Source organism: Saccopteryx leptura, chromosome 9 (assembly GCF_036850995.1).
Source record: "Saccopteryx leptura isolate mSacLep1 chromosome 9, mSacLep1_pri_phased_curated, whole genome shotgun sequence".
In the NCBI taxonomy this organism is placed as follows: domain Eukaryota; kingdom Metazoa; phylum Chordata; class Mammalia; order Chiroptera; family Emballonuridae; genus Saccopteryx; species Saccopteryx leptura.
In genome coordinates, this window is record NC_089511.1 from 5,442,183 (window position 1) to 5,458,875 (window position 16,693).

Here is a 16,693-nt window from a genome sequence, read left to right on the forward strand (position 1 = left end):
TTTTCTTGACGGTGACCCACGGTGAGAAAGGGAGCGAAAGACAGAAACCAAAGCTTCACAACACGGCTTTCCCTTCTGCAGCTGGACACACTCCGCTTTCTTCCTCTGTTCTGTTCTTTCTGCATCACAAGTAAAAAATGCTGCTCGTGACCTTCAGAGTGCATGACCCCCCCGTGGGTCGTGCTCGGCGGTCTGGACGTCCTTGCTCCTTCCGCCCCGGAGAAGAGAGCGAGGCCGAGCGGTGTGCAGGTGGGGGCTGGGCTCGGGAGCCAGACCGCCCGGACCAGGCCCTCTCGGTGCTGTGGGAGCCAGACCGCCCCGGACCAGGCCCTCTCGGTGCTGTGGGAGCCAGACCGCCCGGACCAGGCCCTCTCGGTGCTGTGGGAGCCAGACCGCCCCGGACCAGGCCCTCTCGGTGCTGTGGGAGCCAGACCGCCCCGGACCAGGCCCTCTCGGTGCTGTGGGAGCCAGACCGCCCGGACCAGGCCCTCTCGGTGCTGTGGGAGCCAGACCGCCCGGACCAGGCCCTCTCGGTGCTGTGCGGCCGTGTCTGGGCCTGGTTCCTTCTCTCTGCCGCCTCCACGGGCTCGTGGGGATGAGGTGCTGGTACTCCTAGGCCATGCCTAGGACAGCGCCAGCGTGTCACAGCCCCGTGTGCGCGGGCGGTCATGATTACGGGCAGCTTCTCCATGTCCCTTGTCTCCTTAAACCCGCACGAGGACTAGCTTTTAGCGAACAGCTAGTGAGTGGCCGCTCAGGATCCGAACCTCCCCCTGGGATTCCAGAGCTTGTGCTGTTACCCTGGAGCTCAGGGCCTCCCGTTCACCTGAAGAATCACACACACACAGGTGTGAACGTTCACAGATCCCAGGCCCCGCCCCGCCCTGCCCCAGCCGCATTGCCAGCTCCGGCTTGGGGGAGGGACATCTGTATTGCAGGGGTGCTTTCAGATCTCATGGTGGTCAGGTGAGCTTGGGAAACACTGAGCCAAGAAGCATGTCAGGGGGCCCCCCAGGCAGGGTGTGGCCTGCAGGAGGGATGTCACTGGGGTGAAGGGCTGGACAGCAGGCCTCACTAGCCACAGCCTGCATGCTGGGTTTCCGAAGTAGCGGCCACTCTCGTCTAACTGGTCTACCGCCTGCTCAGCCAGCTGGCGGTGCCGCCGCCGCCCCTGGGGTAGCCCGTTGATTCCTCTGCACCTTTGCTGTGCACCAGTTCCCTCCCATACCGGAACCTTCTATGAGGCTGCTCTGATGACCACGTCCCTTTCACGGAGCCGGAAAGGGTGCCCCGATTACATCCGTGACTGCCCGAGGAGTCCAGCGACCTTTAGCAGGAGCTCTGCGTCCCCAGTTCCCGAGCCGTCTCCCATGTAGTGCGTGGCCGGGGCGGGGGACATGCCCCTTCTCTGGGGGACTCCATCTTTGTGGCATTTCCCAGAAGCAGAGATGCTGGCATTCTGGGGATGACAGAAAGTCTCTTTTGAGGTTTCGTTCACTTATTTTTTTTTTTCCCTTCCAGGAGCTGTTTTCAAAAATACTCATTTGGTGTTTTGTTTTTTTTTTTAGCCTGCGTGATAATAATATCTCAGACCGAGGCCTCTGCAAGCTCGTCGAACACGCCCTTCGTTGCGAGGAGCTGCAGAAGTTGGCGTGAGTTGGGCGGGGCTGTGAACACCGGCCCATATCCCGGGGAGCGGCGGTGGGCCGGGACAGGCCGGGCAGGCGTCTGCATGGCCGACGGGTGCAGGGCGACCCCTGTCCTGAGCGAGGGGCTGCCCTGGGCGGTGGGCCAAGCGTCTGCATGGCTGACGGGTGCAGGGCGACCCCTGTCCTGAGCGAGGGGCTGCCCTGGGCGGTGGGCCAGGCGTCTGCATGGCTGACGGGTGCAGGGAGACCCCTGTTCTGAGCGAGGGGCTGCCCTGGGCAGTGGGCCGGGACAGGCCGGGCAGGCGTCTGCATGGCTGACGGGTGCAGGGCGACCCCTGTCCTGAGCGAGGGGCTGCCCTGGGCGGTGGGCCAGGCGTCTGCATGGCCGACGGGTGCAGGGTGACCCCAGTCCGGAGCGAGGGGCTGCCCTGGGCGTGGCGGTCGCTCTCCACGGTGCCTTGTCTTCACGTCTCTCTCTCCAAACTTCCCAGTTTATTCAACAACAAGCTGACCGACGGCTGCGCAAAGGCCCTGGCCACGCTCCTGGGGAGCCGGCAGAACTTCCTGGCGCTGAGGTGAGCCTCAGCAGCCCTGCTCCTCGTTGTTTCCCCCTCAGGCCCCTCGGGGCGGTCTGGCCTTGGCCCTGGCCCGGTCCGTGCTGGGCGCGTGACCTGGCTGAAGACAGAGGCCGGGTCCCCTTCGGGACAGGGATTTGCTGGTGCTGTGACCTCCCCGGTGAACTCTGGACTCGGCTGTGTGAGGGCCTTCTGCCCGGGACCTCTAAGGCCCAGGCTGAAGAGGGTTCCCGGGCCCTTTCCCCACCGCCCCGCGTCTTAGAGTGTCACAAGCTCTCTGGGTTTCCGAGGTCCCTGCCGTATGCTGAGTGCGTGCTCGGGGGAGGCAGGCCGCAGTCACATGTCATCACGCTGTGGCTGCCAGTTGCCAGAAAGCCCCCAGAAGGCCTCCCACGGGTGGGCGAGTGCCGGGTCTGCGCTCCCGTCGTCCGGGAGGTCTTCGTGGGTGCTGCCTCCACCCTCCTGGGCTCGACTGGTCTCCCCGTCTGACGGCCCTCACCGCCCCTCCGGCGGTCCCAGGGCGGCCTGGCTTCCTTCTCTCTGGGCTCGTCCTACCGCCCGGACGGACGGCCCGTGGGAGAAGGCGAAGTGAAGAATTGCTTCTCTCGGTTCTTCCTACCCGCAGGGCTGGGTCTGGGGACCGGAGCTGCCAGGGGTGGGGTTCGCTTCGGCTGCCTTCTCCGCGCCCCTCGTTCACAGACCTGAGCTTGACCGGGCCGACCTGGGTGGGGTCCTCACCCCAGGGACGGCTGTGGGTCACAGACGGGGCTACGCTCAGAGGCGGAGGCCCGGGCGTCTGGCTGGTAGAGCCTTGTAGTTGAGAGCCAGACAGACCAAGGTTTGAACCCATGGTCCCTGCAATCTGAATCTTTATTAGCTGCGTGACCTCGGGTCAGTCCTCTGGGTGTGCCTCTGTCTCCCTTTCCGTAAGGCAGAGATGGTAATAACAGCTACCTTCTCGGCGGCTGGACGATCAGGGGAGCTAATATCCACCTGCACCCGTACAGTAGGCGCTTTCCGTAGAGTGAGCGAAAGGTTTCCGGAAGTCCCGGGAGTTCTGGCTGCCCCTCCCTGTCAGTAGTCTTCCGAGCGGGGACTCGATGTGCAACCGATGTATCTATGGGGGGGGGGCCGCCTAGGAGGGGGAATAGGGAGGGGGGGAGGCCGGGAGAGCCATCAGGTGCAACGCAGGCCTGAGCCCAGCGAGGGAGGGAGGGAGGGAGGGAGGGAGGGAGGGAGGGAGGGAGGGGGTGGGGTGGGAGGGTGACACATCTCAGAAGTCAGGCCAGTTCTCAGAATGGAAGGCGGCTGGGGGTCCTCCAGGGAAGTCTGCCTGCCGGGCAGGGGTTGTCTCCGGTCTCCCGGTCACTGCCTGGGAGCAGGCGTGGACAGCTGGCCTTGGTGCTGAGCTGATGCTGACTTTCCCAGCCCAGAGCTGGGGCCCTTAGTCACACATCCTGCGGGCTCCTGGCCTATAGGATCGTGGTGAGTTGGAGTGGCTTAAAGCGTATGAAAGTTCTTCCAAACACATGAAAGCGCGCTCCTAGTCCAGGGAGCCTGGGTTAGTGGGCAGGAGTTCTGGGGGCCTCTCTGAAGGGTTCAGATTTCAGTGAGATCCTCTCCCCCAGCCCCCCACCTACCCCCAGAAGGCTCAGCAGGGGCCCCTCCTCTCTCCCAGCACTAGGCTCCTGGGAAGCAGGTAGCTGCCACTTGCAGCCTGCAGGGGCACAGGCCTGGGCAGCCCGGTGGCTGAGACGGAGGACAGGCCGTGACGGCGTGTCACCCTCGCTCCCCTGGGACACCAGCTTCCAGGCCCTCTGCCTAAAGCAGCTCTGGCCAGTACCTGTCATCCTACTTTGCAGAACAGCCTCTCCCGCCCCTCCCTTCCCTTTGCTGGTGGGAGGTGTTGTTATTGGGCAAGCTCCCCTCCCACAGACAGCGCGCGCAGGAGGAGGGCTGGCTTCTGCGTGCCCCCCCCCAGGTTTTTCTGTCTGGGCCGCGCCTTCCCCAGCAGACCCCTGCACGCCTGGTCCCCGTGTCCTGCTGGTCTCAGCCTCCTTTGTCCTTCTCTTCCAGGCTGGGGAACAACCACATCACGGCCGAGGGAGCCCAGGTGCTGGCCCAGGGGCTCAGGGCCAACACCTCCCTGCAGTTCCTGGGGTAGGTGGGAACCTGGGGCTCGGGGCCGCGTGGCGGGGTTTGGGGCAGATGGAACTCCAGAGTCAGAAGGCCTCCGGTGGGGAGGACCACGAGGCAGGGAGACAGTGGGCGGGCCTCGGCTGCCTGGTGCCTGCTTTCTACTTGATAAACAGGAAGTTCAGGATGTCAGGGTGGGGGGAGGGCAGTGCCCATGAGGTGGCATCTTCGTCAGTGTGCATTGGGACCACTGGGAGCTTCCGAAGGCGGCCGTGGCCTGGGCCCCACCCCAGACGAATGACTCGAGCTGTCTAGAGGCAGGACCCAGCCATCAGTAATGCTCAAAAGCCCCGCAGAGGAGGTGCAGCCCCGGTGGGGCCTGAGGCCACGGAGAGACAAGAAGGAGGGGGAGACCAGAGACTAGCCCAGGATGGAGGTGCTTTCCTGGGTTCCTCAGAGCCCTTGCTCGCTGGAGGGCATGCCAGGCCTGCGGGGGAGGCGAGGGGGGTCCGACACAGGCCCCCGGGGGCCCCAGCGTGGAGCTTCCTGTGTGCCAGGCAGAGCGAAGTCCCTCAGCATTGTTCCTTGCGATCCCTGCAGCCCCTCGCCTGTCCTGTCTGTGTGCCCGAGGGTCCACTGGACAGGAGCGGGAGGGGATGGTGGCTTAGAACCCAAGTCAGCAGGAAGACAGAATGACCTCAGGGCCCAGGCGCCCTCACAGGCAGGCACACTGCCCCCAGGTGCAGTTGAAGCCACCAGTGTGACGGTTGCTGAGGACACCAGCACCTCTCCCGAGCGGCGTTAGTAACCCAGAGTCTAGCACGAAGGGCTGAGGTCAGGCACACTGCCCCCAGGTGCAGTTGAAGCCACCAGTGAGACGGTTGCTGAGGACACCGGCACCTCTCCCGAGCGGCGTTAGTAACCCAGAGTCCAGCACGAGGGGCTGAGGTCACATCTGGCACCTCTGGGGTGTTTACCTTTCAACCCACAGTTATGGAGGCCCCGTTTGGGCCAGGCACTGTGCTAAAACCCCCTCACACCGTCCTCTGATGCAAACCGTTCTGTAACTTGCATTTCTTTTTCCTCAACCATATATCACAGGCATCTTTTCATCTGGTGTGACCTCATTTCAAAGAATAGCTGCTTAGTATTCCGCTGGTGGGGCGTCGTAGTCTGTTCCACTGGTCTCGTGTGGGTGCACATTGAGGTTTTTTGCTATTATGGTGCCCTCTTCCTGGGCACAGGGTGGCGTGGGCACACAGCCAGAGCTCAGCAGATACTTTACCAGATAAATGGCAGTGCCGTGAGCATCCTAGTTCAGCTGTCTTGGCTCACATGTGCACACACGTGTCCAGGCTGGCTTCCCAGGTGTCGGGTTGCCGAGTCACAAGGGACGAGCTGTGTTGCATCTTGCAAAAGGGGTGTTTCGAAATGACAGCGGGTCTGATGGCCGAGTAGGGGAAGGAGTTGGACACCGTGAAGAAGAAACCGGGGATGTTAAGGAGCCAAGAGCTAAAGAGATAGTTCTGGGTAGTCTCAGAGGGTAGGTAAGAACTTGTGGGCACAGTTACCAGGAAGCAGATCTGACCTAAATGTCAAGAAAAATGTCCCAGCCATGTGACTTGCCTTTGGGAATGAGTTCCCTATCTCTGAGGTTGTGTGCGGGGGTGCGACGGGGGGTAGCAGGGGGGTGGTTCTATTGTTGTGTCAGTCTGATGTAAAGCCGCTGAAAAATCTGGGTGAAGTTTGGCCATCCCTCCAAAAAGAAGGAGGCAGGCCCACTCTGCTGGGACCTTGGAGCCCCGCTGGGACGTTTCTGGGCTTGGGCGGGGCGGTCTTGCCCCGTGGCTGGGGCCACGGAGAGGAAGGGTATTACGGAGCATGTCTAGAGCACACAGCGGGTTCTCACTGGCACTATGCTGACTCTGTTGTCTTTTCAGGTTCTGGGGCAACGAGGTGGGTGACAAGGGGGCCCAGGCCTTGGCGGAAGCCTTGGGTGGCCACCAGAGCTTGCGGTGGCTCAGGTAAGCTTCAGCATCTGTCCTGTACGTGTCACGGGTACCAGCGTGAGGAGGGAGGAAGGACCTTGGGCCAGTTTTGAAGGTCTTTGAACTTCACGCCCTCCTCTCACCATGATAGATAGTGGTGTGAGAAAGAAAGACCATTGGATTTGAAGTCAGTACACTTGGGTCTTTCTGGGTGACACTGAAGGTGTCCCTTCTCCTCTCAAGGGTCTTGATTCCCTATCTTTACATTGAAGATCTTGGGATCACATACATTTTTATCTGAAGGACCAACTCTAATCCAGGTGTAGTGTTGCCCACTCTACCAGGCTGGGAAAGATTCTAAGGCTGCTCTGGGCTTGATGCAGAAGAGCACGGTCATCAGTTATTGATGTCTGAAGTGGAGCGGACGGGGAAGTGGGGCCGTGCGTGCCACGGATTCTTGCCCTTCGCCGCTTAGCTCGTCCCTGAGGCCCCGCCCTGCTCTGACATGTTTTTGTTCCTTGACCACACCCAGCCTGGTGGGGAACAGTATTGGCAGCGTGGGTGCCCAGGCCTTGGCCCGGATGTTGGAAAAGAACGTGGCCCTGGAAGAACTCTGGTGAGTGTAGGGGAGCCCCTGCCCCGGGGGCTCATCCGGGGGAGCAGTTGTGTGAACGAGACAAAGGCGTGCGATTGCGTGCTTGTGTGTTTGCGTTTGTCTTTCAACGTGCTGGGTGAATGAAGCTTACAGAGTCTGGCAGAGAGGTGCTTGCTCTTTTTATTTAATTGTACGTCTGGGTTTGTTAGTTGACTGCCTCCAGGTGACCAAATGGTTAAGAGCACAGATTCCGGAATCAGGTGGTCTGAGCTTCCGGGCCCGGCCGTGATCTTAGGCAAGTTCAATAACAACCCTCTGCACCTTAGGTTTCTTCCAACGGTAGAACACTTTTGTAAGAATTAAATGAGGTCAGTCATGCCTGCAAAGAGCCTAACAGGTATAAGTGCTTCAGAAGTGTTCATCTGGAACGACAGCGGTAGTACTATTGTTGCTGCTGCCATGGCTACTGCAGTTCAAACAAGGACGGTTCGGTCGGTCATCTCAGAGAAGGGGAGTGCCTCGGCGCACTGCACGGGTAGAGCCAGGGCCGCCTCGGAAGGCGCTGTGGAGTCTGGGGGACGTGAAAAGGTGAACCGTGAACCGTACTCTCCTGACTGCCCTGAAACGGATCCCGGGTGTTCTGTCCTTTAGACGTCAGCCGTCTAGTCTTCTCACGATGTGTCTGGGTAGTTTCGGGTTACCTCGAGGAGGGGCGGGGGATGAGTTGTTGATTTATCCAGAAAGCAGAAGGGTGCCGAAACCTCTGAGCACTGTCACAAAACAGATACTGCCGTGGCCTTGGCTGCTGTCAGGACTCGCTGGCTCCTCCGACAGACCAGTGAGTCTGTCCTGATTGGCTTTCACCACTTGGGATTCCTCGTTAGAGGAAGCGCCTCACCGTGAGTGCCTCAGTTACGACTCCTGGAAGTCACAAGTGAGGAGAAACTTGCACCTACAGAGGCTTAGAATAGGTTTATTTTTCCATGCACGGGCCTTCCAGGTGTAGGCAGCATGGGGCCCGTATGGTGGTTCCACGAGCCCAATGGGGGCGCAGTCTGGACTCCTCTCTGTTCCGTCTCATCCTCAGTCTGTGGCTGCGCCCTCATGGTGGATAGCCTCATGATCACAAGAGGGCTGCAGCACCTCCGGCCCTCTTTGTTTATCCCAGGATTCAGTCTGTATGGCCAGGAAGGGCAAGAGGCACAGGCCTGCTGGGTCTCTCCCCTTTCAACAGCGTTTCCCTGAAGCCCCATCTGTCAGCGTCCCCTTGCGTGTCCATGGCCCAGTGGCTGTCTCTTGGCCAACCCTGGCTGCAGGGAAGAGTGGGAAGTGTTGTTTTCGGTTGGTTTGGTTGGTTTAGCAAGCACGTGGCTGCCCTGAATGAAACAAGGCTCCCGTTAATAAGAAAGAGAGAGAGAGAGAGAGAGAGAGAGAAAGGGACGGAGGGAGGGAGGGAGGGAGGGAGGGAGGGACAATGGATATTGCATCCCTGGGACATTAGGGAGCACCTCACGGTTTGGAGAGTTTGGACATATTCTCTCTTACAAAGATGTCCCTGGAATAAAGACTCCCACCCTGCCTTATCTGTTCTTACTTTATTTGTACGTGTTTATTCTCGGATGTCGGATTTTCTAAATAGGGGACACGGCTTGTCTTTATTGACCGCACCTTCCATGGTCAGTGTTACCCTGTCACCTGAGTCTGCCCTCTCCTTCTTCCCAGCCTAGAGGAGAACCATCTCCAGGACGAAGGGGTGTGCTCCCTCGCCGAAGGACTTAAGAGAAATTCAAGTTTGAAAGTCCTCAAGTAAGGAGCGCGCCCGCGGGAGCCGGGGACGGCAGCGGAGGGGAGCAGGAGCCCAGTGGCTGTCGCAGGCTTGGGTTGGCGCTCCCTGAGGCTGGCGCCACCCCCGCCACGGTGCTGAAGGGCGCCAGGGCCTCACCAGATGGCTCCTTTTGCCAGAGGAGGGTGGCCTTTTCCCTGGCAAATACGGCTCAAGGGAAGCAGCTGGCTTCCGAGACAGGCGGACAGCTGCCTCTGGGAGAGCGTCGGGTCCGCCGCCAGCCTGCTCAGCACCCTGCCAGTGCCCGTGTCTGTCGCTCCGAGGGCACACGCTGCTGCCAAGTGTGTGGGGCAAACACTTCCGCTCCTCATCATCTCATGGGTGCAAGTGGGCTGGGGGCCTGGGGGAAGCCAGGGTATGTCTGAGCCGGACCCCAGGCTTTGCACCCTGCGGGGGCCTCTGGCAACACCTGCTTTATTATCGACCAGGTGTGGACGTGGTGAGCCTGTGCTGTCTCGTGGTCACAGACGTACCCAGTTGACCCCGCGGGATGCCAGGCGAGGGCAGCAGGCATTGTCCTGTGCTGCCGTGGCGAGAGGGTTATAATTCAGCAGCACCGACCTGTATCACCCTTCACTGTTTCCCCCATGAAAAGATGCCTCCGTCTTTCTTTTAACCAAGCTGCCCAGCATTTGGTTAAAAGACGAGTGCAGGTCTGGGCCCGACGGCCGGCGTTTGGACCCAGCCCCACCATTACGGGCTGTGGCTCCACGGACGAGTGACCCGGTTGTCTCCAGTGCAAATGGGGAGAACACTCGGACCCCCCTCGTTGAGTTGTGAGCACAAGATGGTGCCGGTGACAAGCTGGCACAGAGTAGGAGCGCCCCCCAGTTGGCATGGCCCAGGGGTCAGCTTCGGAGCCGCTCCTGCAGTTGTAGAGGGGGCAGGAGGCAGGCAGTGGAGATGACAGAGAAAGTCTAGCTAGGCGCAGAGGGACATTGTAGGGAGCCTGCGGCTCTCCCCTTGCCGTCCCTGACCGTCTGCCATTCCCCTTCCCCACTCCCAACCTCACGCCTCCTGGAATCTGTGCCCGAGGCCCCCCGAGTCCCCCCCCCCCATGAAACGTCACTGTTCATTGATCTCCTTCCATCAGTTAAGTATGGTGCCAGGAAGTTTAGAACAAACCATTCTCTGTTTAATGCGTGCACTGGTGAAGTGGGCACTCTCAGGTCCATCTTAGAGACGAGGCGATCGGAAGGGAAGTGGTGTGAGTTGGATTTGGACCCAGGAAATTTGGCACTAAAATGCAGTACTTAACAACCAGGCCAGAGCACCTTCCTAAGGGAGGAGCTGCTAATCCGATAAAGGAATACAGTGAATGGAAGAGGGAGGGGGCCTCCCCTTTTAGGCATTGAGCCTTTGTTGATGAGCTCATTCGGAACACAGCAGGAGAGGGACATGTCCAGGGGGCAGGTGGCTTCAACAGGCCAGCCAACTCCCAAAGCCTCTAACTGGTCAGCCCCAGAGGACAACCGAGCATCCTTGAAGCTCACCATTGCACCTTCCTCTCTAGGCTGTCTAACAACGGAGTCACCTACCTTGGGGCAGAAGTCCTCCTGCAGGCCCTCGAGAAGAATGGCACCATCCTGGAAGTCTGGTAAGGGCCCTGGGCAGACCTCCCTCTCTCTCTCCCCTCTCTCTCTCTCTCTCTCTCTCCCCTCTCTCTCTCTTTCTCTCTCTCCCCTCTCTGAGCCTCAGTCTTCCAATCTGTAAAACGGGCGAGGGGAGGGAGAAGCGTGAGGATTTCTAAGGTCCCATTTGGCTCAGAATTTGAGCGGCATTCTGCATGTGATGGGTGTAGTGTTTCATCTGCGAATGACGGCTTCACGTCTCTGAGCAGAGACCAATTCTTTTATTTTTGTTAAATCACGAGTATTCATTCGAAACAGCTCCTGTTCTAGGCCGTGGTGAGGGAACGGGAAGGAGAGTCACAGAGGAAAGAGCTCAGCTCCTGTCCGCCCGGGCATCACCTCTGCCTTCCAAGGTCAAGGCCGTGTGTCCGACCCTGTGTGGCTCCGGGTGGACGTAGTGCAGGGCAGGACCTTTGCAAATACACGAGTCAGATTCTTTCACGTATTCGAACAAGCGCTGGAGTCACAACCTCCTATCTTCTCTTCCGTGGCTGTGTCATGGTTACTCAGCTGAGGAGTGGAAAGGCTCCCCCTGGTTTAACACATTTCACATGAATGTCACTATGTGCGTTTCAGTCTCTGAGCTAGAAACCAATACGGATGCTCCTCGACTTCCGACGGGGTTATGTTCCGATAAACCCATCAGGAGCTGAAAACCATCCTTCAGTCAAAAACGCACTGACTACGCCTAACCTATTGAGTATCATTGCTCAGCCTGGCCTATGTGCCCAGGGCCCTTACATCAGCCTCCGGTGGGGCAAAGTCTTCTCACTGCCCCGCATCACGGGAGAGCATCGCACCCCCGTCACTAGCCCGGGAAAAGATGAAAATTCAGAGTGTGGTTTCCCCTGAGAGCGTATTGCTTTTGCACCATCGTGACATTGAAGAATCAGGTCAATCCGTTGTTAAGCGGGGACCTCTCTGTATTTTAAAACAAGGAGGTTCCGCCTGACCAGGCGGTGGCGCAGTGGATAGAGCATCGAACTGGGATACGAAAGACCCAGGTTCGAGACCCCAGGTCACCAGCTTGAGTGCGGGCTCATCTGGTTTGAGCAAAAGCTCACCAGCTTGAACCCAAGGTCGCTGGTTCCAGCAAGGGGTTACTCGGTCTGCTGAAGGCCCACGGTCAAGGCACATACGAGAAAGCAATCAATGAACAACAAAGGTGTTGCAATGCGCAATGAAAAACTAATGATTGATGCTTCTCATCTCTCTCCGTTCCTGTCTGTCTGTCCCTGTCTATCCCTCTCTCTGACTCTCTCTCTGTCTCTGTAAAAAATAAGTAAATAAAAAACAAAACAAAACAAGGAGGTTCCGCCATCAAAACCAACACGTCAGGGTTTTCCCAAGACAGGCTGGCCGCTCAGGACCCCCACTGCACGTGCCGGTACTGAAGCAGAGGAGAGGAGGGGCTGACCCCACTCTGCCGGGCCGGCTGGCCCTGGCTGATGGCGCACCAGCCCGACCTGCTGTCCGGGGCCAGCGCCTTGGGCTGTTTGTTCATGACCTGCCCCGTCCCGGGAGCTTGTCCCCCTGCGTTCAGTATGCAGACATGTCCCTCCCTCGCACTGTGTAATAAGGCAGCGGCAACGGTAGATATCAAATGGTGAAGTTAAAAATAAAGACTTCTAAAAGCTGCCCTGTGATGGAGAGATCGCCTCTCCCGTGTGACTGGGCAAGCCCTGCACCCTGGGAGCTCCTCGGGGCCAAGGCACAGTGCCGGGATTCTTTTTCAATCGTTGCACAGTCCTAAGGAATGTCACAGTCTGTGTCTGCGAGGAGCAAGCCAGCATCAGGTTATTTGAAGGGCTCTGATGTTGTTTGCTTCCTGTTGGCGGCACTGGGGGAAGGGGAGGCATGTAGACATGCTCACTGCATTCTGGACAGACGCTACTCTTGCCTTAAAAAGAAGGGCTGGCCTTGGGGAGTCTGGGCCCAGTGTGGGCTCTCTGAGCAGAATCTTCGAGCCAGGGGAGTCTGGGCCCAGTGTGGGCTCTCTGAGCCTTGGGGAGTCTGGGCCCAGTGTGGGCTCTCTGAGCAGAGTCTCCGAGCCTTGGGGAGTCTGGGCCCAGTGTGGGCTCTCTGAGCAGAGTCTCCGAGCCCTGGGGAGTCTGGGCCCAGTGTGGGCTCTCCGAGCAGAGTCTCTGAGCCCTGGGGAGTCTGGGCCCAGTGTGGGCTCTCTGAGCAGAGTCTCCGAGCCTTGGGGAGTCTGGGCCCAGTGTGGGCTCTCTGAGCAGAGTCTCCGAGCCCTGGGGAGTCTGGGCCCAGTGTGGGCTCTCTGAGCAGAGTCTCCGAGCCCTGGGGAGTCTGGGCCCAGTGTGGGCTCTCTGAGCAGAGTCTCCTAGCCTTGGGGAGTCTGGGCCCAGTGTGGGCTCTCCGAGCAGAGTCTCCGAGCCCTGGGGAGTCTGGGCCCAGTGTGGGCTCTCCGAGCAGAGTCTCTGAGCCCTGGGGAGTCTGGGCCCAGTGTGGGCTCTCTGAGCAGAGTCTCCGAGCCTTGGGGAGTCTGGGCCCAGTGTGGGCTCTCTGAGCAGAGTCTCCGAGCCCTGGGGAGTCTGGGCCCAGTGTGGGCTCTCTGAGCAGAGTCTCCGAGCCCTGGGGAGTCTGGGCCCAGTGTGGGCTCTCTGAGCAGAGTCTCCGAGCCTTGGGGAGTCTGGGCCCAGTGTGGGCTCTCCGAGCAGAGTCTCCGAGCCCTGGGGAGTCTGGGCCCAGTGTGGGCTCTCCGAGCAGAGTCTCCGAGCCTTGGGGAGTCTGGGCCCAGTGTGGGCTCTCCGAGCAGAGTCTCCGAGCCCTGGGGAGTCTGGGCCCAGTGTGGGCTCTCTGAGCAGAGTCTCCGAGCCTTGGGGAGTCTGGGCCCAGTGTGGGCTCTCCGAGCAGAGTCTCCGAGCCTTGGGGAGTCTGGGCCCAGTGTGGGCTCTCCGAGCAGAGTCTCCGAGCCTTGGGGAGTCTGGGCCCAGTGTGGGCTCTCCGAGCAGAGTCTCTGAGCCCTGGGGAGTCTGGGCCCAGTGTGGGCTCTCCGAGCAGAGTCTCCGAGCCCTGGGGAGTCTGGGCCCAGTGTGGGCTCTCTGAGCCTTGGGGAGTCTGGGCCCAGTGTGGGCTCTCTGAGCAGAGTCTCTGAGTCCTGGGGAGTCTGGGCCCAGTGTGGGCTCTCTGAGCAGAGTCTCCGAGCCCTGGGGAGTCTGGGCCCAGTGTGGGCTCTCCGAGCAGAGTCTCCGAGCCCTGGGGAGTCTGGGCCCAGTGTGGGCTCTCTGAGCAGAGTCTCCGAGCCTTGGGGAGTCTGGGCCCAGTGTGGGCTCTCTGAGCAGAGTCTCCGAGCCCTGGGGAGTCTGGGCCCAGTGTGGGCTCTCTGAGCAGAGTCTCCGAGCCCTGGGGAGTCTGGGCCCAGTGTGGGCTCTCTGAGCAGAGTCTCCTAGCCTTGGGGAGTCTGGGCCCAGTGTGGGCTCTCCGAGCAGAGTCTCCGAGCCCTGGGGAGTCTGGGCCCAGTGTGGGCTCTCCGAGCAGAGTCTCCGAGCCTTGGGGAGTCTGGGCCCAGTGTGGGCTCTCCGAGCAGAGTCTCCGAGCCCTGGGGAGTCTGGGCCCAGTGTGGGCTCTCTGAGCAGAGTCTCCTAGCCTTGGGGAGTCTGGGCCCAGTGTGGGCTCTCCGAGCAGAGTCTCCGAGCCTTGGGGAGTCTGGGCCCAGTGTGGGCTCTCCGAGCAGAGTCTCCGAGCCTTGGGGAGTCTGGGCCCAGTGTGGGCTCTCCGAGCAGAGTCTCTGAGCCCTGGGGAGTCTGGGCCCAGTGTGGGCTCTCCGAGCAGAGTCTCCGAGCCCTGGGGAGTCTGGGCCCAGTGTGGGCAGAGTCTTCCAGCCGCCCTGGCAGACACATGGGTGAAACCACCTGACTCACCTCCCAGGGACTGGTGGGAGTGCTGCTGGACTGCTGGACCAGAGGGGCAGCCACCTGGGCGTTGCTTTAGGAAGTGCGGCTTCCGTTGGAAAGCGATGCTGTGAGTCTGTCGTTGTGCCAACCCCTCTTTGCTTATCCTCTTAAGGCTCCGAGGAAACACTTTCTTGCCCGAGGAAATGGAAGAGCTCAGCCACAGGGACTCCAGGCTCCTGCTTTGATGTCTCCGGGCCAAGGTTCATCCCGGTTTGTGTGGGCGCAGGCCATGGGGCTGGAGACCGGCAGCTGGGTGGCGTCGGGCACATTCGGAGGGTTCTGACGGAGCCCTGTCTGCCCAGGGCCACTCGGGTGTTCCGGCCGAGAAGCAGCACCGGTGACCTCCCGAGTGGACGCTGTTCTGGCCCTCAGCACCGGTGACCTCCCGAGTGGACGCTGTTCTGGCCCTCAGCACCGGTGACCTTCCGAGTGGACGCTGTTCTGGCCCTCAGCACCGGTGACCTTCCGAGTGGACGCTGTTCTGGCCCTCAGCACCGGTGACCTCCCGAGTGGACGCTGTCCTGGCCCTCAGCACCGGTGACCTCCCGAGTGGACGCTGTTCTGGCCCTCAGCACCGGTGACCTTCCGAGTGGACACTGTTCTGGCCCTCAGGTGCACCTCACGATCCCATCCACGGCCCGTAGGAAAGGAGCAGCCCTCTGCATCGTGGGGCCGGCCTCCAGCTGATGTGACGTGTCCGTGGGCCCAGGAAAGCTTCTGCGTGCCTATCGGCGTTCGAGACCCGGACCCCATGGACAGCCCCTTTTCCTGCCTCTCACAACGGGGAGCGGTGTTCCGGAAGCAACTTTCTGCCGTGTCTTGTGGGTCAACCGTCCAGGCTGCTCCCCACGTCTGGTTCCTCCCCTCATCCTGGACCCTGCACGTGGTGTTTCCTCTGTGGTCGAGGATAGCAAATACCAGGGTCCTCAGCTTTGATATTTCCTGTCCCTCCCAGGATGGGAGGGGCTACCGTGGACCCTGCTCTCCTTTCTGGTCCTTAAGACATGAGTGGGCGGGGACGTAGGACAGCCATTGAGTCCCCACGATCGTCTAGGTTTGCAAGAAGAAGGTGTCCACACTACAGCTGGTATCACACGTGGACTTTTACTTCCTGTGTGCTGCCGTCAAGCCTTTGGAATCAGCCCCCCATCCGAGTGCAGCTTTGAGAAGTCAGTCTGCGCCCGGACTTTGAATGGCCCTACTGGGTGCCCGGTGGGTGCCTGTGCACTGATCTGGGACAGAGGGGGGCTTCCGGAATATATCCCCAAGAGACGGTTCTGGTTGATTTGTGCCAGGATCTCTTAGTGCAGAGGTCCCCAAACTTTTTACACAGGGGGCCAGTTCACTGTCCCTCAGACCATTGGAGGGCCGCCACATACAGTGCTCCTCTCACTGACCACCAATGAAAGGCCGGATAAATGGCCTCAGGGGGCCACATGCGGCCCACGGGCCGTAGTTTGGGGACGCCTGTTTAGGGTATAAAGTTGTGGGCCAAAACTTTATAGGGGCAAAATCAGAGGCCCTTCCTTTTGTAAAAAGCAAATGTATTTTTTTTCCCCTGGATTTCTTAGAAGGACACATGTCATAGAAGCCCTTGTAAATGTCACGTGCCGTACAAGTGTTATTATTTTAAACTTTGCCATTTGTGAAAACTGGTTAATGTTTATAAGCCACATTATTTTATTCTTTCAAGTTTATATTTTTATAAATAATAATAATAATAATAATTTAAAAAATGACCTGGAATTTTATGCTCTAAATCAGGGGAGTCAACCTTTTTATACCTACCACCCATTTTTGTATCTCTGTTAGTAGTAAAATTTTCTAACTGCCCACCAGTTCCACAGTAATGGTGATTTATAAAGTAGGGAAGTAACTTTATAAAATTTATAAAGCAGAGTTACAGCAAGTTAAGGCATATAATAATAATTATAAATACTTACCAAGTAGTTTTTGTCGGATTTTCGCTAAGTTTGGCAGAATAAATCTTTATAAAACAACTTACTATAGTTAAACCTATCTTTTTATTTATACTTTGGTTGCTCCGCTACCGCCCACCATGAAAGCTGGAACGCCCACTAGTGGGCGGTAGGGACCAGGTTGACTATCCCTGCTCTAAATCGTCACAGAAGAGAAAATGATGGAGTCACTCAGCTTGTCTTTGTGGTGACCAAACCTTTTTTAATGTTCCTGCAACTTGTCAAATACTAAAGCACCTTCTTCTACTTGGAAGTGGGAAAAATGATATATTCCATCAGATAATGTATTGCTTAAGGCCAAAGCAATTCTTAGAAATAGCCTTGCCAAACTGATTTGGCTGAAGCTTGGCAAAGCCTTACCCAACGTGACGCTCTGAGCAGCG

At 58.9% G+C, this 16,693-nt stretch overlaps 1 protein-coding gene across 6 annotated transcripts in view; it reads left to right on the forward strand.

Annotated features, from left to right (window-relative positions):
- NOD2 (nucleotide binding oligomerization domain containing 2) overlaps positions 1–15,828 on the forward strand; it is a 36,636-nt gene extending 20,808 nt beyond the window's left edge. For 4 of the 6 annotated variants that reach the window (XM_066349301.1, XM_066349302.1, XM_066349298.1 and 1 more), the window contains exons 5-12: positions 1,569–1,652; positions 2,141–2,224; positions 4,301–4,384; positions 6,301–6,384; positions 6,881–6,964; positions 8,666–8,749; positions 10,300–10,383; positions 14,444–15,828. In XM_066349301.1, the coding sequence (XP_066205398.1) occupies positions 1,569–1,652; positions 2,141–2,224; positions 4,301–4,384; positions 6,301–6,384; positions 6,881–6,964; positions 8,666–8,749; positions 10,300–10,383; positions 14,444–14,516 (661 nt within the window). In that variant the 3' untranslated portion in view covers positions 14,517–15,828. The remainder of the gene's footprint in view (positions 1–1,568; positions 1,653–2,140; positions 2,225–4,300; positions 4,385–6,300; positions 6,385–6,880; positions 6,965–8,665; positions 8,750–10,299; positions 10,384–14,443) is intronic. The other 2 variants (XM_066349299.1, XM_066349300.1) reach the window with 2 other exon arrangements.
- Positions 15,829–16,693: the final 865 nt, after the last annotated feature.